Source organism: Phalaenopsis equestris, unplaced genomic scaffold (genome assembly GCF_001263595.1).
Source record: "Phalaenopsis equestris unplaced genomic scaffold, ASM126359v1 Scaffold000008, whole genome shotgun sequence".
Classification (NCBI taxonomy): Eukaryota; Viridiplantae; Streptophyta; class Magnoliopsida; order Asparagales; family Orchidaceae; genus Phalaenopsis; species Phalaenopsis equestris.
In genome coordinates, this window is record NW_018164450.1 from 591,578 (window position 1) to 614,422 (window position 22,845).

General features: G+C 39.3%; 1 protein-coding gene across 3 annotated transcripts in view; it reads right to left on the minus strand.

Moving 5' to 3' along the window:
- Positions 1-18,242, minus strand: part of LOC110018310 (calcium permeable stress-gated cation channel 1-like) — a 128,125-nt gene extending 109,883 nt beyond the window's left edge. For 2 of the 3 annotated variants that reach the window (XR_002293347.1, XM_020715590.1), the window contains exons 1-3: positions 17,990-18,242; positions 16,476-16,823; positions 7,439-7,585 (exon numbers count right to left, since the gene is read on the minus strand). Coding sequence is in view for 1 of the 3 variants with exons in the window: in XM_020715590.1 (XP_020571249.1) it covers positions 7,439-7,585; positions 16,476-16,789 (461 nt within the window). In the remaining 2 variants the exon portion in view is untranslated. Of the gene's footprint in view, positions 1-7,438; positions 7,586-16,475; positions 16,824-17,659; positions 17,676-17,989 lie in introns of those variants that run through there. The other variant, XR_002293348.1, reaches the window with a different exon arrangement.
- Between the last annotated feature and the right edge of the window lie 4,603 nt (positions 18,243-22,845).

Consider the following 22,845-nt stretch of genomic DNA (forward strand, 5'->3'; position numbering starts at 1 on the left):
GTGGAACAGTCAAAGCCCGCATCTTTTTCTCCTTATTGTCGCCGGAACTAAGCTGGTCGCCTCCTCCAACTCCGGCGTCCAGATCTTGTCGGCCCCAGCTCTCACTTACGCAGAGCCCGAGCTATTGCACCCCTAGCCGCTTAGCTATCCTTACCGCCGGCGAAGTTCCCGTAGTTGCCTCCTTTGTGTGCAAAACTTAGGGCAGCGCACTTCCTTCTCCCTCGTCGTAGCGGCGAACACTTGCGAGGCGGCGATAACATTGCGATGCAAAATCCGGCTTCCGACCCCTCCTTTTAAAGGTACGTTTTGGTCATATTTTCAAATGTTAAATTACTATTTTTGAGTACTTTGCATACTTCCCTAACTCCTGCCCTCATTGGGTCTTTTTGTTATCTTGTGCACGTTCTCCAAGGCACACTGGAGCATGGATCGAACGCCGGCGAGCTTCGAGCAAGCAAGGAAAACGCATCTGCAACCGTGACGGTGGTGAGATTTTCTAACTCCTAGCTGGCCCTAGGTTGTTGCGGTGTCTAGGCGTGTGGGTTCAATCGCCCACATGGGGTGCGTGCCGGCGTGGGTCAATTCGACGACGTGCCTGCTTGATGAATCGTTGGTTTTCCTAGAGCCAGCATTTAGGTTAAGACTTCCTATGCGTAGCCAAACACCCACTGTAGAGCCGAGTGTCCTCCCTCTTGTTGTGAGCCTTAGCACAAGTCTCGATGGCATGGGTCGGAGTCCCTCACTCATATTGCTTTGGATTCCCCAGCTTTACTTGGAGAAGTTGGGAGGTCGAACTTGACAAAGTGAACGCAAGAGAAGTGAAAGCAAGAGAAGCTTTGTAGCTAGCTCGCTTTGCATAGTCTGGAGAAGTTCGCAAAATAGAAAAAGCTTTGTAGTTATCCTATTTCGCGACGCAGTGGAGATTTTCCCCCTCGAAGATCCAGAGAGAAACTCCCCACATTTTCTCACCAGAGCAAGAGGCGGCGATGTCGCACATCCAAAAATCTAAACCTTAGGCTTCCCAGGTGAGATCGTTAGTACGAGCGTGACTCGCTATCATATCTGGTCATTTGCACCTTATTGTTTGCATGTGCATGCCTTGTATGTTACATATTGTATGTCATATATCGCACCGGCACTTGTACTTGCACCTTGAATTTGCACTTGCATCTTGCATTTGCACATTGCACTTGCACTTGCACCTGCACCTTGTATCTCGCATTTGCAACACCTTGAATTTGCACTTGCACCTTGCATTTGCACATTGCACTTGCACTTGCACCTTGTATCTCGCACTTGCATTTGCACCGATACCACTTGTCCCTCGATCGGTCATCCTGGATCGATCAACACCACTTGTGCCTCGGTCGGTCATTCCGAACCGGTCGCATCACTTATGTTTTTGCCGGCTACTCTGGCCCATATTGTATATCATATATCACACCGACACTTGCACTTGCACTTTGAACTTTACATTGCACTTGCACCTTGCATCTTGTATTTGCACGTTGCACTTGCACTTGCACCGGCACCTTGTATCTCGCATTTGCACTTGCATCGACACCACTTGTGCCTCGATCGGTCGTCCCAGACCGGTCGACACCACTTGTGCCTCGGTCGGTCAACCCGAACTGGTCGACTGATCACTTTGGTTTGACCAGCCACCACGGCCCGGTCGACCGACCACTTGCACCACTGCATGTTATGTGTGTACATATGCATGATTGTTTGCATGTTCACCTATATTTTTGCATATCCGGGTCAATGCCTCCACAGCACACTCATTTTTTCGAGTCACTGCCGCCACGGCACGCCCTTCTCCTCCGGTCATTATCGCCTCAGCACACCTTCGGGCCGCGGCCACCACGGCACGTCCACAACTTTTACACCTATTTCCTCGGGTCACTGCCGCTACGGCACACCTATTTCCTCGGGTCACTGCCGCTACGGCACACCTATTTCCTCGGGTCACTGCCACTACAACACCACCATTTGTTCGGGCCGCTGCCTGCGCGGTATGCCCTCCTGAGTCACTGCCCATCGGTACACTCATCACTTCTATCACATATTTGTCTGCAATTGTATTTGCATGTTCGCCCCTTGCGGTCGTGATGCCTTAATGAGCATTGTTTGTTGGGTTGATCTCGGTGAGCAATGCGAGTTAAGTCATCGAGATTGACGAGTATGACTGCTAAAGATCTAATAGATCTAACTCGTGTCACCACTCCTCGAGACACCCTTTAGATCCTTCAAATCTTTAGGATGGGGCTGGTATGCTTGACGCACTTTTCTATGTTAAGATTTAGGGTGTTATGTAGTCTTTTTTATGCTTGGTTATTGTTCTCTGCTGCATGGGTTGCCCTAGCCAGACATATTTCTTTTGTATTATGTTTGTGATGTGACTGCAAGCTGCATATGTATGGTAGTTTGTTAGGGTGTTTTTTTTGCAGTAAATCATGTTTATTTATATGCACACACACAGGTACCGCTACAGGGGGAGCAAGTAATGATTTCTAACTCTTTTTGTTTATAGGTGTTATTAGCTCTCCCACTTTTAAAACATATATATGTTATTTGCATGTGAGTTTTCCCGCTGACACTTGTTTTCATGCAGGATTGAGTCTTTCTTTTTCCTATATACTTTTAGAGTCTAGGAGAATCCTGTAGCAAAAATAAGATACGGGCACCGGTTCCGAAGAGTTTGGCGTGGGAACCACGTGGAGGGGACCAGTAGCAGATGCTCGTGCCCCGTATCTTAATTCTGCATTGTATATTGATGTATAGAATTAGGACCGGGCATGTTTATGCGAAGTCCGACCACCTTTTTTTTCTTTTCTGGGATATGTTGTCGGTCCAGCGACACCGGCATGTTTATTATTTTGATTTGGCTTATTTTTTCTTTTTTCATCATATTGCATGTCTGCATTTGCATGTGTTTTCCTTGTTTATTTATGTGGTTTATCTGGGATTTCACGATATAATTTAGGCTCATTAAGGACCCTAAAATTGTAATTTTCTACAAAATTCTAAATAACATATTCAAGTTATTTAAAATTTAGGATTAAAATATTCAGGGTTTAAAAATTGCAACATTTACTTTCCTGCATATATTAATAGGGCCTCGACAATATTTAAGGACCGCTCTAGATAGCTGCATCATATTTGCATGTCCCGATGAGTCCCCGTGCTCCAACCTGACTGGCCTAGCATGCTTCTTTATAGGTGGTTCTCTAATACGCCTAGGGTATTAGAAGGCTCCCCAACCCAGATGGGGTGTGTCTTTTGTTTGGAATGTTTCCAGCTTTGTAGTTGAACCTCCGCTTCTCTTCTTTCCTGAGGCATCATTGTCACTTCGGCAGGTATAAGTCTCACCTCTTGGAGCTCCAGCTTTAGTCATTGGATAGAGTTTCCTTATTTTGACCTTAGGACAGTCGAGGTTCCCGTGGACGACGCAATTCACGGATTGCTGACCGGGGATCTCAGGGCGTGTTAAATCGACTACTTTCACAACCAGGTAGACTTAGGGTCCTAGTAGCTGTGTGGTTCTCTAATACGCCTAGGGTATTAGAAGGCTCCCCAACCCAGATGGGGTGTGTCTTTTGTTTGGAGTGTTTCCAGCTTTGTAGTTGAACCTCCGCTTCTCTTCTTTCCTGAGGCATCATTGTCACTTCGGCAGGTATAAGTCTCACCTCTTGGAGCTCCAGCTTTAGTCATTGGATAGAGTTTCCTTATTTTGACCTTAGGACAGTCGAGGTTCCCGTGGACGACGCAATTCACGGATTGCTGACCGGGGATCTCAGGGCGTGTTAAATCGACTACTTTCACAACCAGGTAGACTTAGGGTCCTAGTAGCTGTGTATGACGGGTCTGTGATACCCCGAACCAATTATCTCTACCTTTTTAGGATCACTCTACCTTCCTTTTGTTGAGCCCCTTTGAGCCTTGTCGCTCCTTCACTTCATTGATATCATTTTGACAACCTAATGCCGATGAGCTGTCGCCCATTTGGGATACGACGATTTGTCATCTGCCTTTATGGCTTGGACATGCTTTGACGTGTTGGGATCTCTCCGTCAATATGATTTAGGTTATTTCGTGGGCTCTGTATGCTGATGAGCCGCTATCCATTCGGGATGTGAGAGACTCACTCTCTGCCCGATGGCTTAGCGCAAGCTTCGAAGCATCGGGAATGTTCTCACACGGAATAACCTTCCTTTAAGTACCTATTGCCCCACGTTCACGATAATCCAAGCGAAATTCCTTTTATCGAAAGTATTCTTGAGTACCCCCAAGATATAATTAACCAAGTGGGATACGTCCCAGTACCACCAAGATATAATTAACCAAGTGGGATACGTCCCCTTGGGAGTGCTCTTGATCACAGATCAAGCACCTACACCTGAATCTCTGGTTATGGGTAGTCTACGTATTTTTTTGCGGATATCGGTTTAAGGTGCTATCGCCCGATCTTGTTTGGGCGGACACTCTTAACTAATCCTTGCGATGTTTACCGCACGTAGGCTCTTCAAGTTTTGTGTTTTCTCTTATTTGTCGTTTTATTGTATGTCCCTCCTTTCGGTTCCTCCCTTCTCCTGGTCATTCATATGACCTTGCGATGTTTACCGCACGTAGGCTCTTCGAGTTTTGTGTTTTCTCTTGTTTGTCGTTTTATTGTATGTCCCTCCTTTTCGGTTCCTCCCTTCTCCTGGTCATTCATATGACTCGGAAAAGTGATTTATTCGAAAAAGGGAAGTATACGATGATCGATAAGCTGGCGACTCCTTAAAAAGGGAAGTATACGATGATCGACAAGCTGGCGATTCCTGAAATAAAAGAGAGAAAAACGAACGAAAACAGTTGTATAAAAAATGGACTTAATTTATTGGAATTAAAAAAAATATGACGCTCAATAGGATACAATGGAGACAAATGATTCATATAGACGACCCCACTTAGCAGGATGAAGGCTTATAGTTGTTGTTGTTGTTGTTGATTATCTACTTAAAATAGTGTAAAGCTTAATTTTTTTGTATTTTTGGAACTTTAATTCCTTATTCATATTTCATCAACATAATTTAGTATTCGATTTATTAGTACCATTTATTTTATTCAAATTGGATACATTGAAGTTGTGATTTATGGAAACTAAATTGTGATTGCTTGTTGATTGTATATAGTAAATTTTCACAAATTTTCTCTTATTATTCTGGTCTAGTTGTTTGTTGAGTTTTGATTCTACTATTGCATTTTTACATTTAAAGAAAACAAGTTTTACTTTCATTCCTTGTTCTTATTCAAAATAATTTTCTATAGGCTTGATTGGTTTTATTTATCTTGCTCAAATTTAGCCCATAAAAAATTCAAATTGTAGTAATTAAATTATGATTGCTCATTAACTTTAAATGGTTCAAAATCTTTGTTGATTTTATAGGACTATTTCGATCATTTTGATATCAGTTGAGCTGCAACTCGAGCATTACACATTTAGATTTAGGAGTTGTTTGGTTTGATGAAAATTGCATTCAGTGTAAAAGTAGATGTAGTGTGTTGAAAAATAAATATTATTATTTGGATGACTACACTACAAATGCATGAATTTTTAATTGTGTTTGGGTAAGTACACTGAAAAATGATTGCAGTGTACAATCCTTGAGCAACAGCCAAAGCGGATGACCAGCTTGTGGTAGTCGGTTGAGGCAGAGGGTGATGATCAACAAAGATAGCAATCGCAGGTGGCAATCGCAGGTGTGGTCAACCAACGGCGACCAGCACTGACTAGTGTTGGTGACGCTGACAGAGGACAGTAGTGGATGATGAAGGTGTGCGGGCAATCGACAACGATTGGCAGCTGGTAGCCAGCTAGCGATGGTAAGCATCGATAGACGGGACTGATGGTTGCAACAAGGGCTGTGGTCGGCAACCTGTGGCAACGATGGACGGTTGGCAAACAGTGATAGTTGAAAGTTGCAGTGGAAATGGTGCAAGAGACAATCGCGGTGGCTGCAGTGGTTGTTGGCCCACGACAACCGCTGTTGGCATCTTCTAAGGCACAGCTGCAAACTGCAGTTGATATATATTTGAAAATTAACCAAATCTAGCGAATTTGAAATACACTGAAAACTAACTAAATGCTGCATTTGAAATATATTACAATTTTACAATGCATTCCTCTTTTCGCAGACTGAACACCCAAAATTTCAAAACACATACATTTGGAATGCAGTACCCTCTTTTGTAGCAAACCAAATAGCCTCTTGATTAAAATAATTTATTTAAATTAATCGATGGCCTGTGATCTATGAATCATTAAATTTCTTTGAATATATTCACACTATACATAACATTAGTTGCATCAAAGAACCTAATGTTAACGGACCTTCGTCAAAAACTATTTTTAACCTAAATAAGTTTAAGCTATTATAATTTCAAATAATAATCTCAGACATCATGGATATCCTATGAGTGCTTTTACTATACTTAATTGAAAGAACTCCCCGCATCTTAGCTTTTCAAAGATCACAATTCTTTGACCCATTCAATTCCTCAAATCAAACTTTATGGTGTCATCGATCTAAAAATATGCTTTGATACGATAGTGTTGGAACAAGTGTCAAAAGATGAAGAAAAAACAGGCATGATGACACTGCAATTTGCCTAGTTAAGCTTAAATCAAACATGCATCCATGGCTAAATTAGACAGATGAAGTCATGGATGATGAAAGAATGCACAGTATAATATCAGCACTAAATAATTTCAATCTTTTTCAATCTAAAGTCAACCAATGCACTCAAACTCATTCAAAAAAAAAGGAAAAAAAAAAATCTAAGAACCCACCGAACTTAATATTAAGCCCACTTCAATTAAATTGTATCAGCCACCGTTACAACAAGACAATATAATATATTTTTTTTCTCAAAAAACGGAAACTCCTCTTGTCAAATAAAGCCACCAAACATTGCCTAACTTCCAGTAGACATGCTAGTTCTGACCTCTTCTTTAGTCGAGTCCACCTTCCTTCCCTCTAACAGTGAACTACTGCCATCCCTATCACAATGAAGACCAACAGTGGCAATGAAGCTTCACCGTAGATCAATGAAGACGATGATTTAAGATGTTTTAATATCATCGGTCACAAAGATTTTATGAAGATTAAATACATGTTTCAGACAGTGGGTATTGCAAAAAAAGTAAAAATTCATTGCATGATTTTAGGAACTACTTCAAATAATTCTTCGATGTATTTAGAAAGAGTCAAAAAGGTTATTAATCTAGAATAGTTTAAACAACTTAAATTTAAAAATTAAATTAAGCAGAGAAGTAAGCTCAAAATTTAACAATATGTATAACTGTACAAACGATTCAAATGAGCATGACATCTAAAATGTAAAAATAGCTTTCACAAACCTAATCATGTCATTCAATATAAAGATTACTAACCTGTCGGATCTATTAGGAATATTTGATATAGAAAGCTTGTCTATATCGCTGTACTCCACCTTCATCGTCTCAAGAGTATCATTTGTGTAGTTCACAGGTACCAAAATTGCAAATCCCAAGAAAGCAATAGGAACAAATATTTTAAGCCTGTTATGTAAGAAAACAACAAGAGAACAGCAATGAAAACTTAATTACTTTAAGACTGTTAGATTGTTCTAAAAACAGAATTGTAATTGCAGCTTTAATTAGATTGTTTTAAAAACAAAATAGTAATTGCAACTTTAAAGATCATTTTAATTGATTTCAATTGTTTGTGCTTGAAAGAGCCTTTAATGATTTAACGATATTAGAACGCAGCAATTTGGGGAGCCAGGGGGTGGGGGCTAAGCTTAGAGTTTTGAAAGATTTCAGTGGTAATTATTTTTTAGGCAAATCTTCTGCTATTATTGCACAAAACCATACTTAACTGTTTCAAATTATTTGGACAAGGTACATTCTGCAAGTGATTATAGAAAAAGCAGCATTTGTTTTAGATGCAAAAAAAAAAGGACATATTACTAAGAAGAGTCTTCTCTTCTTTAAAAAGGATCAAACAATAATTCATATGCAAATCCTCGAACATAGAATCAGGAAAGAATGACTATTGAAAGTTCTTAATTGGCATTGGAATAGAGACTGGCTCTGCATCATCTCAATCATTAAGCGGGTGTCCTTTTTCACTAAAAAGGACAGGAAAATACTAGATTCTCATGTTAGAAAATGCACGAGTTTTTGATTTTCAGTCAAAGTGAATAAATGGAGTGAGAATAACGGAGCCTCTACAATTAATAAGATGCTTTTACTTGGATTGAAATTTATGCTTTAACTTTTGTTATTGGAATTGGGATGCTGCTAAAACTTTATTTTATGGATAAGCATTAAGCATTCTATTTTTAAAGATTCTTTACTGGAGGACAAAGTGCTTATACTAGTTGATGACATTACGATATTATCAGAAATTTTACTATTCATCCAAAAAGCCATGATTAATCTCTGACTTGGGAGCTTCACAGCTTACCGCTACAATGACGTGGGCATAAAGAGCCGCGGGAGGCAAGCCCGTGATCCCTTCATCTAAACCGAACTAGCCCAAAACCTGGGAGGGCGGACAAGCTCTCTCGCGTTAGTTTGGCACATCCTTTCCATATAGGGATCCAATCCTAAGTATCTATGCTTATTTATGTCATTCTTTAGTTTGAGGTTTGCAATTTTGGCATACGGCTATTGTCATGACAGCCATCAACATCCTCCTTCTCCCTTCTAAGAGTTGTATCCAAAAGCAGGTGGTGCTCCGACTGTAGCTCCTCAGAGATAGTGATATCTTCCAAGAGATTGAGCGGTGCTCTGACTGTAACTCATTCTCGAGTGGTACTTATCTCTGACTTTTCCATCCTCCGCATTCCTTCCTCACTGTCACTGTCGCCTTTTCTCGCCATCGGAACCACTGGACAGCATTCTGTTATTTTCCTCCTCCCCCCCCCTCCCCCAAATGTGAGAATAGTTCATGGATGTTTTCCGGCTATTCCGACCACTAGGACCGCAACCCTACCATTGCCTTGACTTTCCTGGCCTCCCCAGCCACCATTCCTAACCTTCCCACACGCCTACACCCTACCTCCTTCCCACTTGTTCTCATCATCTAGAACAATTTTTCCACGCCATTATCCTTTGTCAGCTTGTTGTCAGGAACCTAAGAAACAACTACCTTGTTATTTTCCATTGCCCGACCAGCAAGTCCATCTCACCACCTTCCAACCCCTCGCCAATTACCACCCTGAGATCCACCCTAATTTGAGTTTGTGTTGTCATTTGCTGTTATTTCCTATTTCAATGTATCATTGCATTGTTTTTATTATAATTTCCCTTTCAAGTGTGTTTGGTTTTAACCGACTATTTACTTTTATGAATAATAGTTGATTTTCCTATAATAGTTCGGATTAACTCTGGTATCATCATTTGGTATCAGAACTAGCCTAGCCCTCTTATCATTGGGCTTCTAGCACTTGTTGGGCCAATACCCAATCCCATCTCCACATAAAATTCCTTCTCTTGGTTGATTATTCGGACCAGCCACTTAAATTTTTTTTTCTCCAACCTACATGATCCATATATACCCTCTTCCATCTAACTACACAAAAATTCTAACCATGTTATTAAAGAGACAATTCTCATAGACTTAAATGAGAGAAAAAGCCACAATGTTGTTTACGAGAATCCGCAAAGATGCCTAGGAGCCTTCTATGGAGGATGTGCGGTAGAAAATTCTCCAGCTGTAATGGAAGTTTGCCGCCTCTGAGAGGAGGTAGCTCGAAAGAATCAGTCGTAGCTAAAAAGGTGACTTACCAGATCGAAGAAATAGAATAGATCTCTTCCACCATACGGATGTCAAGAATGAAGAACTTCTACTCCAAAGATTTAACCTGAAATATCTGAGAAGCCAAGTTTTTGAAATAAATATGGATTGACCGTATTTTGAAAGTCACTTGGATCCAGACAAGTTTAATGAGTGGCTCCAGACTGTAAAAATTTTTCTTTAAATACCAGCATGTCCAACCATACGGAATGGTGAAAATAACCGCCAGCAAGTTAAATAAGAGTTCATTGTTTAAGGGAAAATATAACATCATTACTTTGTCCCATATGAAATAAAAGATGAAGCGCCTATACCTACCAGTTCATTATGAATAGGATGTGCAAGCCCTAGTTTTAAAAGCGAAAAGACGGCATTACTGGATGATCATCACATCTTACAAGCAGAGTTCGATCCCAGGATCTTACAGCAATAATACACTCGGGGGGAACATCCAAGCCAACCCCGTCTGAGGAAACACTAATTCGGTGTGGAAAACAAGTAGAACTAATCCGCATTCTTAAATTTGTCCCAATCAGGAAGTATTTCAAGTGTCGTGGATTTGGGCATATTGAATCTGATTGTACAAGCAAGAGAATGATCGCTCTAATGGATCAGGGAGCAGTTGAAGAAATAAACAGTGATCTAAGAGATGAAAATTTTAAAGAGAATTCTCAACTTCCATCCAATGAGGAAGAGACGTGATATGCTCCTAGACCAAAATTAGCAAGCAACTACAACGAAAAAGCAATAAATTGGTGAAAATAATTCAAATAAGGGTAGCTCTTACGAAACACAAAAGAAAACAAGCAAGATACAAGGTTGATCTGTTTTTTGAGTAGTAAATCGGCTCTCCCACAACCGTAGACGTCACTACGAACACCACCAAAAGAAGAAAAACCAGCAGCCAACAAAAAATGCATAAAAAAGAATAAAGCTTAGGTTCCCCTTAATATGATCCTCCCATAACATTCCAATTTTCCCTCCCAACTTTAATTTCTCCTCCTTGAGTATGTGATTAAATCCCTTGTGGACCCCACAATCTCCATAACTTGTTCCTCCTCCCCTCAGGCGCGACAGATCGGTCTGCCTGTTGTTGTGGCTGGCCGGTTGGGGGGATCTCGACCGGCCCAGGCGGAACCAGTCCCCTAATAGGCATAACGAGCCGTCAGTGATTCCAATTGAACCACGAGAGAGACTCCAGTTGAGATGATAGTAGATATTCTAAAAAGTAGTGAGCCCAAGGTAATGAGCATTCATGCAAAGTATAAGATTGTGGTATCTCGAGCTAACACTTTGCAGGCATTGAAAGGAACATCAGCAGGATAGACATTGGATGCCAAAGGGCCAAGAGTTTAAGAAGTCAATATTCAACATAGGGCAAACCCAGATAAAGCATATTCAGAACTTTTCAAATATATAGGCTACTGCTTGAGTTTCCCCTGTTTAAGGAGGCTTTGTGTTTGAGATGAGACTCTTTTGTACCACTTCTAGGAGCCCATAGAGATTTGTTAGATATTAAATTCACTTCCACAACATACCCACCAACTACTGATCGAATAGGATGAATGAACCACAGTATTGAAATTGATTTAGAAGCTTTGCAGGAAGGAACATCCTATTGTGGGATTTAGGTCCTTCCAAAGAAGATTAAGAAGAGTACTCTCCTGATTGGTTACCCTTCTGTATGGCCCACCTTGTCACAGATTTCATCCCAGAGTTGATTCCTCCTGATAAATTTGTTTATCAAGCACATCCAACAGAGTAAAAGGAGTGGGAGAAGCAGACTATAGATTTACTTGCTCAGGATTTGGCTCGTGATAATCTACGTCGTTATCTAGCTCCAGCACAAGCTATGCCAAAAAGTAGATAGATATTTATTTTATCAGGATGTGTTCTGAAATGACAATGGCTACAATATTGACTTACTGGGAGCTTGCAACATTGTCGCTATCTTCAACGGGGCCGACTTGACTTATTATGAGGAGCAGAAGCTTCAAAAGATGAGGTTAAAGCTCCCCCAAACCCGGGAGACCGACATGGAAGCTTCAAGCCTTGTCGTTACCGTAAGGTGGGCGTAAAGAGCAACAAGAGCCAATTCTGTGATTCATTCGTGTAGACTGAACCAAACCAGACTTGGGAAGGTCGACTGACTTTTACACATTGGTTTGGTGCCCCATTTTCATGGGGGGTCCAAGCATTAGTAGTTTGGGCTTATTTATATGATTTATTTGTTTGAGGTTTGCAGTTTCGGCGTATGTTTTCTGTCGAGACAGCCATCAGCATCATTCTCCCTACATAGGTTGTATCCAAAGGCGGATAGTGCTCCAATTGTAGCTCTTTCGAGGTGGTGATCCCCTTCAAAGGGATCGAATGGTGCTTCGACAATAGCTCCTTCTCGTGGGGGTATTTATCTCAGACTTTTCCCCTCACTGTCGTTGCAGCCTTCTCTCGATGTCAAAACTACCGAACAGCATTCTGACTGTCTTCTTACAACTCCAGCCACTAGCCACACATCCACCTAACGTCATCCCTTCCAGTCACCTACCACCTTGTTGTCATTCAACCCAGCTACCCGTCTTCATTGTCCAATCATTCCCCTCGCTGTCACAGCACCGAAATAGCCCTCCCTTTGTTGTCTGGCAATCCCACGCATTCTCAAGCGTTGAAACTGCCATTCCCGTTCACTGTCGCACCCCAGCACAACTATTCTTGGTTGTTTTCCTGCTATTCCAGCCACCAGGACCGCCCCATCTGCAGCCCTACAGTTAACTGTCCATGCCTTTCTCAGCCTCCTAAGTCACTGTTCTTTACCTTCCCACACACCGCCGCCAACAAAACCTACGCCTTACCTCCTTCCAACTTGATTCCATCATCCAAAACAGTTGTTCCACATCATTAGCCGATGTATGCTTGTTGTTCGGAACCCAAGAAACCTCTACCTTGCTATTTTCGGTTGGTTGACCAGCTCATCCACCATTTCGCCACCTTCCGACTCCTTGTCGATCACCACCACCACTACCCTGAGATCCACCGTAATTTGAGTTTGTGTTGTCTTTTGTTATTATTTCCTATTGCAGCATATTGGTGTGTCGTGTTTATTGTAATTTCCCTTTCGATTGTATTGGGTTGTAACTGTCTATTTATTTTTAGTAAAAATATTTGTTTTTTATGTGGTGGATTGGGTGAACTCGGGTATCAATCTCTCGCTATCAATGTTGTCAATAATCTCTTTCATGATCTTTTAATTTACACCGAATTTTGCAGGGAATGGCAAGGTCTGCAAAGATCATTGTATTTAATGGTTTATCTAAGACCTTTAGCTCATATTGCATTTTGAATTCTTCTATTGTTCATGCCAAATCAGCGGCTCTTACACATTCGAAGTTTAAGAAGAAACTATCTTTGTAAAAAACCTTTAAATTCTTATGATAGAACCTTTTTTCATAGTAATTCTTATGTACTAGATCTAAATTCAAATTTGAAACCTCTAGATATTCTTTTGGAACGTTTTGAAGAAGTTACAACTAGTGGAGCAGGGCATATTGTATTCAATGGTGAAGATATTACAACTGGTGGAGTTTTTTTGCAAAGATCGTTGTATTCAACGGTTCATCTAATACCTTTAGCTCAGATTGCATTTAGAATTCTTCCATTGTTCATGCCAAATATGCAGCTCGTACAGGTTTGGAGGTTGAAGAGGAAACTATCTTTGTAAAAAACCTTTAAATTTTGCATTTATGAGAGAACCTTTTTTTCCTAGTAATTCTTATGCATTTGATCTAAATTCAAATTTGAAACCTCTAGCTATTCTTTTGGAACGTTTTGAAGATATTACAACTGGTAGAGTTATTTAATTTCTACGCAGAGAGTCTTTTTTTTTTTTTTTTTTTTTTTTTTTTTTTTAAAGAGAAAAATTTTCAAATTAAAAATATGTTACTTTTCTTTTTATTAAAGAGACTAATTTACAAATTAATAATCCTTCCCTCTCGTCACCTTTTGACTGTCAAGGTGTTGCAATTGCCCTTGAAATTTCTGGAATGTATCAGATCTTCACGTATTTGTTGTTTCCAATTTACATCACTACTTCCATCATGATTGGGATGAAGATTTTAGTAAGTATTTATATAAGGTTGGTTTCAAAAAGAAACATGATTCTCTCCTCAAATATGCTAAATTTCTTAATATATCTATGGAAATAAATAAAATAAACATTAATAATAAAGTCTGGGAGCTTTTTCCTACTTTGTGGAGCTAAAATTTATTCTTTGAGAATGAGTGAAATCAAAGGTTATATATCCGAACTTTTGGGCTCTCTCATTACTGGAGATCTTTCATTTTTACTTCTAAAGAGAATGTGATTCCCAAACAGCTTGAAGCTTACGAAAAAAATCCTTCTAAGTTAACTTCTTCAAACTTTTCAACTTTGTTTGATTCCTCTCAAATGGTCTCCAAACAGCAAGAGGATGAACATCATTTCTTTCATGCCCACTTCGGGTCATGTTAATACCCAAAACTTTAGTTCTTTGTATCATGAAGATTGAATCATGGACTGATATAGGATTAGCTTCTTCTATTATAAACGACGGTTAAGGAAAGAATCTTTTTTCAAAAAAGCTTGATATTATTTATCTTCAAGAATCTAAACTCATTGATCCCTCTTCTATTGCATTGGAATCTATGGGCGGCACTAAGATTAAAGATTGGGTAGTTCTGAATTCTAAAGATCAAATTGACCCCTCTTCTATTGCATTGGAATCTATGGGTGGCAGTAAGATTAAATATAGGAAAGTTCCCAATTCTAAAGGTCAATTTGTCTTAGGACATGGGACCCTAATACTGAAGATGCGCTTTCTTCTTTCACCAAAAATTTCTCTATTTCTATTCACTTTCAGCAGCTTCAAAATGAAACTATGATGCATTTTAACGATGATCTATGAGACTTCAGATGAAAATGAGAAGTTTTTTTTCTTAGAATGAATAATCAGCTATTGCAGATTTTAAGACTTCTAAATGGATCAATTGTGAAAATTTTACTGATAATATTTCTCATGAAGAACAATCCCTTGATAGCTCCAAGACCCCCATCTGATTTTTTTTGAAATCATAAATTATTTCAATCTTGTGGATATGAAGTCCGTTAGCTATAATAAGAAAATTAATGAAAAAGCTTTGCTAACCTTGATCAATTCCTTCTTTCTATGAGGACCAATTTTGCAATTTTGGTAAAATTCCTCTTGCCAAATTGTTCTTAGATCACTGTCTAGTTACCTTCAATTCTAATGACACATACTTCAACAAGCATTCCATCTTTCAATTTTAGAGATTTGGTTTCTTGAAGCTAGCTTCTGATGTTATAAAGTGCATGGAGATGGAATTAAAAGGTTGGCAAGGAAGTTGAGATTTCTCAAAAAATATATCATGCTTTGATGATATCATCAGAAATGCTTATATTAATGTGCAACTGGGGATACTTCTTTTCGACAAATCTCCCATGACAGAACTATACTATCAATCTTTCTTTTGTTAGGTTAGAAAAGGTAAAGCTGATTCGAAGTGGAATCCTTTTGCACCTTCTGAAATTTCTATTCTTGTGTGGGCATTGTCTTGGAAGAAATTGCCCTGCAAAATCCTCCATAATTGGGGACTTGCTCAATATATGACTTGTTTTATATGTAAAAGTTATCTTTCAAATTTTATAAAATTGCTAGACAATTGGCAAGGTAGGAAAAGAAGCTTTAGCAATGTTTTGGCATTTAAAAAGCTGTGGGTTGCATCAGCTTTTTCCATCTTGGTGGGATACTCGTCAAAAAATAATTTCAAAGATATCTATGATATTTAGTTCCTTACCTCTCTATGGGTTATTTAGAAAGAATAAAATGCTAGATTTTTCTCTAACATTACTAAAGATGGGAAGAGGATTTGATTTGATATTTTCTCCCTTATATATTTTCTGAATCTTTACACAGCCAGTGAAAAAACTACCACCACCCCTGTATGACTTTTTGATCTCCATCTTCCTGACAAATCAATTGACGTTCTTTGGCTACTGTTTAATGTGAGAACTCTTGTTTTGTTGTTTCTTTGTGCAATTTCTTTTATTTTAATAAGCATTGTTGTGTAACTTCTCCTCTATTTTAATGAGAGAGGTCCTGTCCAACTTTTCAGTTTAAGAAAATCATGTTAACATGTAAAATAAAAATATTGTTATTGAAAAAATCATTTATAAGTAATGAATAAAAACTAGAAAGGTGTCAAAATGACTAAATAAAAACATATAATATATTATATTATGGCAGCTTGCATAAGCAAACCGCAAACATATCAAACTATGGCATATTCAGTCATTGTTGGATAAAAAACAAATCAACATGAAAGTTATATTGAAGGTCTATATGACTCGCATTCAATCATTAAATTAGTGGGTAAAAAAAGGTAAACAAGAGAGATACATTGCATTGAAACTTTCATAGAAAAGCATATAATATAAACAAACAGTAAAGCATCAATCTAACTATGTACAATATGCATAAAATTTATCTTATGAAAAGTATTGCACATCAAGGAAGCATCCAGTAAGACTAACAACAAATTTATGAAGCAATTTCATAAACAAACAAGCAATTAGAAGATCAAAAAGAGGAATACCCCAAAAGGTAAATCCGTAAATAAACAGCAGAATCTAATCCCGCATGTTCAATCAGCTCGGGTTCAGGCATTTTGAGGGCAGCAGGGATCCAAGCAAAAATCCTCAGATATGATGTGTAGTCAAGATTGACAAACTTCCGGACAAATGCACCTTTACTTGAAGGACTGCTTCTAAGTCCTTTAAGATACCATTTAGGGAAGTAAACCCTGTCATTAAATGGCTGCAGTCTCAGTATTGCAAATGCCAGCAGGAACGCAAATGCAGACAATATGTTTATAGCTGCTGAAACACCAATGTCAAGAAGTGTAGCCATAACAGCTTTTCAGCTAGAGAAAGATCCACCAGACCTGCAAATAAGCAAAAGTGTAAGCCATAGAAGAAAGATACAAGGTAAGCAAACATCATAATTAATGGGGCAATGACATAAATACCACCCAAATCCTATGCATTTACATAACCAACACCTAAAATTTACCCTTTACATTTATACCCCCCAAATCTTTTATATTGGATCAAAAATACCACTATCTTATCTTTTAAAAAGTAAAATACACCTTCTCATGCATAGACAAGGTAGCATATATGTAAAAATTGAAATTTAGGTGTTAGATATGTAATTACACGTGAATTCAGTGGTGGAAATAGAAAGGAGAAATTTCAACTTCGACAAACCAGAATATCTCTGAAACAAGAAAAAAGGAGACTAAATTATCATGAAATGGCTAGTGTGTAGATGTTGTCCAGCCCAGCTATCTAGTGAGTATCTGCTATCAAATAACTTCTAAATATGGATGTAGATTCTATCCATTTCTATCTTATGCATTAGGATTCTCTAACTTCAGAACATCCAAACAAAGCAAAAGTATTCAACTGTACATGTTAAAATGTTAAAACTACTTTAGTCCCAGAGTTTTTATTCAACGGGATTGAAGTTCATTAGCAGTACGCTAAAAACTGTGATTTTTACAGCTCAGTATTCAACCCAACTTATTTCATTGAAATAAAACTAACAGCTACCAACCAGGTATCGCTCTCTATGTTTATTTCCCGCAGCAACAATTTCAGTCACCAGGCATAAGATTAAATCCAAATACAACGACATAATTAAAATACTAAACAAATCCAACCAACAAAAACCAGAATCCTAATGCACTAGGCTAAATAGATAATTAAAAACAAAGACCTTTCTTAAAACCATGCCTCTAAGATATACAGACATCCGCTGAAAATTGCTACTTCTACGAACAAAAAAAGGCGAAAAGAAAAGGAGCAAGAAAGCATTCCGACTGGCTGGTAGCAGAAGCAAGATTAAGAGCAAATCTGACTCTCAACAGCTCTGAAGAACCCACTTCTAAGATTTTAATGGTAACTAAGAAGGGAAAATAGGTAACGCGGTGGATAATGAACAAGAAGAGAAGATCACAAGAAAGATACACACAAAGAGAGAGAGAGAGAGAGAGAGTAATAATTGAAAATGTAGAGCAAGCATAGGAAAATGAAGTCGATTCCTTACCTTATTCGGCAATTCTCCGCTGGGATAACGAAGGGAACCCTAACCCACAACACGAAGTTCTTCCATTTTGGATTTCATGGCTTCCCTCAAATGAAATGAACTCAAGCAACCACGACAAAAAGCAAAGCAAAGACTGCACTATCATTAAAAAAAGGGGATAGAGATCTGCATTATCTCTCTCTCTCTCTCTCTTTATAACCAAACAAATTCTTAATTCTTCTTCGGCTCTTTCTCAGGCTCTCACACAAACAGTGTCTTTATCTATCTTCAACGACAGCTAACGAGAGTAAAGTGTTTCGGCACTGTCAATAGTGTCGGCATAACAGCGACTGGCCTGTCAAATTTTTACCTGATGCAATTTTGACCCTAATTTCACTGGGCCAGTCAAAAAAAAAAATTCAACATTTTTATCATTCTGGGCCGAGTTCAGTTTAGTCTTTGATAGCATGTTAACTTAAATTTACCTGAATTTAACTCTTAATTTAAAATCAACTTAAATTTTATCAAAATAATTATTATGATGTTGAATCTAACTCTGTCTTGTGAATCATTATGGATAAATAGAATGTAAAACATGAGAGAGGCTCAGAGAGAGTGCATAGTAATGAATAGTAGAATGATAGAATTTATATTAATTATCTCATTAATTCATTGATTAGCCTTAATTGTGGAAATGACCCCCTTTTATAGGAGATCAGGGTATCAGCTGCATAGTTACAAAGTTATGTCTGCTATAACGAAGGCATTACGGGGTATTTTAGGCATTTACATAAATAAACCTATGGCTTGGCTACCCTCTTGCTCGGTCGGCTAAGATTTTCGATACCTAAGTCGACAAGGCTCGTTTGGTCGACTATGTTGAGTTCGATCTATTGATTGGCCCTGGTTAATATTTGATCGTCCGGACTTTGCTCGATCGGCTTAAGTCAACCGATAGTCTGCACTGGTCTGATTATTGCCCCATAGTTGAGGGGCTCTTATCGCCAAGATGAGACTAGGCTTTCGGGAATATAGTGAATCACCTTAATCTGATATGTAGCTCACCCATTGATAGAAGATTCCTCTGGGGTGTTCACGAATTATATCGTGATGAGAACTTTCGGCCTCTTTGTAAAGAATCCCAGAGACACTTTATGGGGCAGCTGGTGATGTTGGGTTGATAGTTGGGTTAATGCCTTCTCAGCTCGATAGATATCGGTCTTTGGCTCTGACAGCCTTCGTTATGCCGGCTTCAGATCCTGACCAAAGGAGTTGTACTTGGTCAATCAAGTCTTTTGATCTTTTGATGATGCAATCATTGGTCTTCCTTTTGTGGGTTATCCCTAGTTGTACTCTTATGTCTCTCTGACAACCTTTGTTATATCGACCTCATATTTTAGTTCTCAAATTTTCTTACTTCTTGAAAGTGATAACTGCGATATGAATAAGAGAATTAAAGTAATAATTAGATTCATTTTTTTCGTAATCAGTACATTAGTAATTGAACTCCTTAGATTTCTGTGCCCATGGCCTCTATAAATAGAGTGTCATTGGTGCTTTTGTTATCTACATTTGCTTTAGAGTGTGTCTCCCATTTGGTATATTTCAAGAGTGATTTCCTGACAAGTGGAAAGAAAGCTGCAGACGACACCCTTATCAAGGAAATGTTGATAAAAGCCTTTAAGATTTTTGCTTTGTGATTTCATCTTGAGAAGGATATCGAGAATAAGAAGCAACCAGAGGTTGATAGCCAACCCGAGGGCGAGAAGAAGCCCGGAGGTGCAAGAAGGCCGGTTGAAGGGAGCCAAATCAAGAGCGTGAAGAAACCCAAGGCAGCAAAGAGCCTTGAAGAAGAGACCAGCCCGAGAGTGAGGAGAGTTAAGCAACTCACCTTTAAGAAGAAACAAGTGGAATAACTCTATGATTAAGTTGTGTTGCCAACTCACTAAAAATTATCCAACAAATGAAGGGAGGCAATTTGGGTGATTTGCATGTTGGTGTGTCAATTCATACCACTGTTTTGGGATGAGATCAATCAGTTGAACAACCTGTGTGAGGAGCTGTTGAAGCTTCACATCCTAGAGATCGAGGGGAATGCAGTTCTAGAACTAAGCCATGAGAGCAAGACTGTGGGTGTCCCACAAGATCAAAGGGTTGTGATTTCGGAACCAAGCCTCAAGTGCAAGAATGTGGATGTGTCATCGATGCTTGGTGAGATTTCTCCTTCGTTCTAGTGGTCTAAGATGAATCGAGTCCTAGGTATGTTGAGATACAATCTTCTACAACTAGAGAAATTACTTTCATGTTGCTAACATTCATTTTTGGTGCATACGATGTGGTCCTAGAAGTTAATTCACCATTATCAAGCATTGACTGAGTTTTCGCTTCATCGCTTCATGAGTGGTCGAGAGAACTCCAGCCCAGGTGCAAAGCAAGAGGAAGGTGGTCGACATCCTAGTAGATCTCTAAGAAGGCGTCGAGAGGGGTACCGATGACCAACAAAGGTCTTCAGCATCATTCACCCGCCATTGGGAGGAGATGGAGGATTGCTTTGCCCAGGCGGCTGGTCTACAATAGGAGGAAAAAATGAAGAAGCCCTGAGAAGAACTAGTGGCTATCAAGCAAGGACACTCAACAGAGCTAGCAGCTCTTCAGATGGAGTTGGTTGACTTTCAGGAAACCTGCTCGATTATACATGTCCAAGTCAAAGTTGATAGTGTTGGTAGGTTTAAGTTTAAGGGGCGTGTGTTGCACTGAAAATTACTTTAATGCTTTTCTCTACTGAAGCAGCCTAAAAAACATTCGTAAAATATTTCTTATATACATAAAATTAATTTTATTAATTTTTAAAAATATTTTGTTTCTATAATTATTTCTCTTGGATTTTACGTTAATGTGACTCAAATTTTTAAAATCGAGGTACGGCTTTTCCGCGATGCTTCAGTTTCCTCTAGTATCTTATAAGGGTTGGAATTTTCTGCACTTTTGGTCTCATTACTCTCTCCCCTTTAGTCAACTTTTTTTTGTTTGCTCTTCTCGCTTTTTTTTGGATGGCTAGGCAATACTCACCCAAGTTCTTGGAGTTGATCCCTGCGATCGAGCGGTCCACCATGACTTCAGATGATGTTTCTTTGCTCGAGAACGTCTACATCTTAGATAATGAGACCCATCATGATGTCGTTGGTCCAATCAATCGAGGGATTGACTAGTTCATAAGGGATCTAATCTCTTATCATGATCAATTTCACTGTAGTCTCCTGTTGTGATTATGAAAGGATTTTACGATCATTATGAATCACTACGGGGTGATTCCTGCCCAAATAAAGCCCAACTCGATTTCGGCCATCATGGCATACATGATCTACTGCCAACGAAAGGATATCCTTTTGTCAAAGGTTTTACTTTCTTACATGTTCTAGTTCCATGTGGAGTCATATGCTTACATAGTATTTTGGTCAACCCAAAAGTTCCACCTAGTTGGGCATGAGAATAAGAACAAAGATAGAAAATATCATTTCATTCTTGGGTAGACAAAAGACTGTGAGATCCAGAGCCGTCAGATTGGTCGGGTCTACAAGAAGAAGAAATTCTTGCCTCCACGGATTCATAGCTTAGCCTTGGCGATTGAAGGAATGAAGTCATCTTTCATTCAAATAACCACCAGAATGGTGGAGAATAAAGTTCTGAATCCAAACAAGTTTAAGTCCATGATCGTGGAGCTGTGCACAGCATCAGACACTGTAGAGGGGGAGCGATGGATTGAGAGGGCCTCTGAGCCCTCTCAAAAGAAGCCATACAAAAAGGCAGTTTGACAGAAAGTTGTTGAGGAAGTGAGGGAGGATGCGTCCATCAACATCGATGTTGTGATCCCAAGTTTAGATAATATTCATTTTGTTTCTTAAACTATCATTGTAATTCAAAGGATGTCCACTGGGGATTTTATTTTTATCAAGCAAAAGCCTTCTTTGATGGTTTTAGGATCTTTCAAGGCACAGGACCAAAAGAGTGACAAACACCAAGTAATATGAGGTCTGATGTTGAGGAACCCTCGGATGAATAGATAGATCAGGAGCCAATGACTCTGTGATAGGCGACTACCACTGGCTTTATCGACACTGTTGCAAGAGAGGAGGATAGGCAACCCTCCCCTAAGGTTTCCATTTAATCTGAGCCAGAGCCCACACCAACTGCTAAGGGGGAACCTCTTTGAAGGGAATAGATTTGGGCAAAGTCTAACTCAAAGGCTGAGCCTACTACCTCTAAAGAAGTCCATTGAAGGAAGGGCAGGGCTTCGGTGTCTAATTTGGATGCTAAACCTCCCCCCTTCAATAAGAAAAAGATGAAAAGGGGTATAGAGAGGCTAAAGAAAAATGCAAAAATAGCAGTTGAAGGTCTTTGTGACCATGGACTCTCAATTTTCTTTAAGAAAAATAATGTGGGACTAGTTCCTCAGTGTTTCAAGCACTGACGGGTTTGCTTTGAGAAAAATTTGAATGACCACAACTCTTACAACATCAGTCGAATAGTTGATTGGTACCAATTATTAGGAGTTATGGTCATGCACCATTTAACTTCCATCTACCTTGATGCCAAAGAGGCAACTTACAAGGCAGAGAAAAATGTCAAACTGCCAAGGCCTTGGTGAAGGTGGCTGAGGAACATGCCAGAGGCTCGGTTGGTTGAAGTCGAGGTAAAGCTAGAAGTTGTGTCGAATTGGCTCTCTATAATTTCGGAGGAGAACATACCTCCATCAAAAAAGTTAGCCACAATGAAGACTGTTAAGGAGCTTTATGATGACCATGTCAGGCACTTTCAGTCAGACATGAAGCTGGTGATCGATCAGTTTATGTGGGTTGCTTTGTTCAATCTGAAGTACT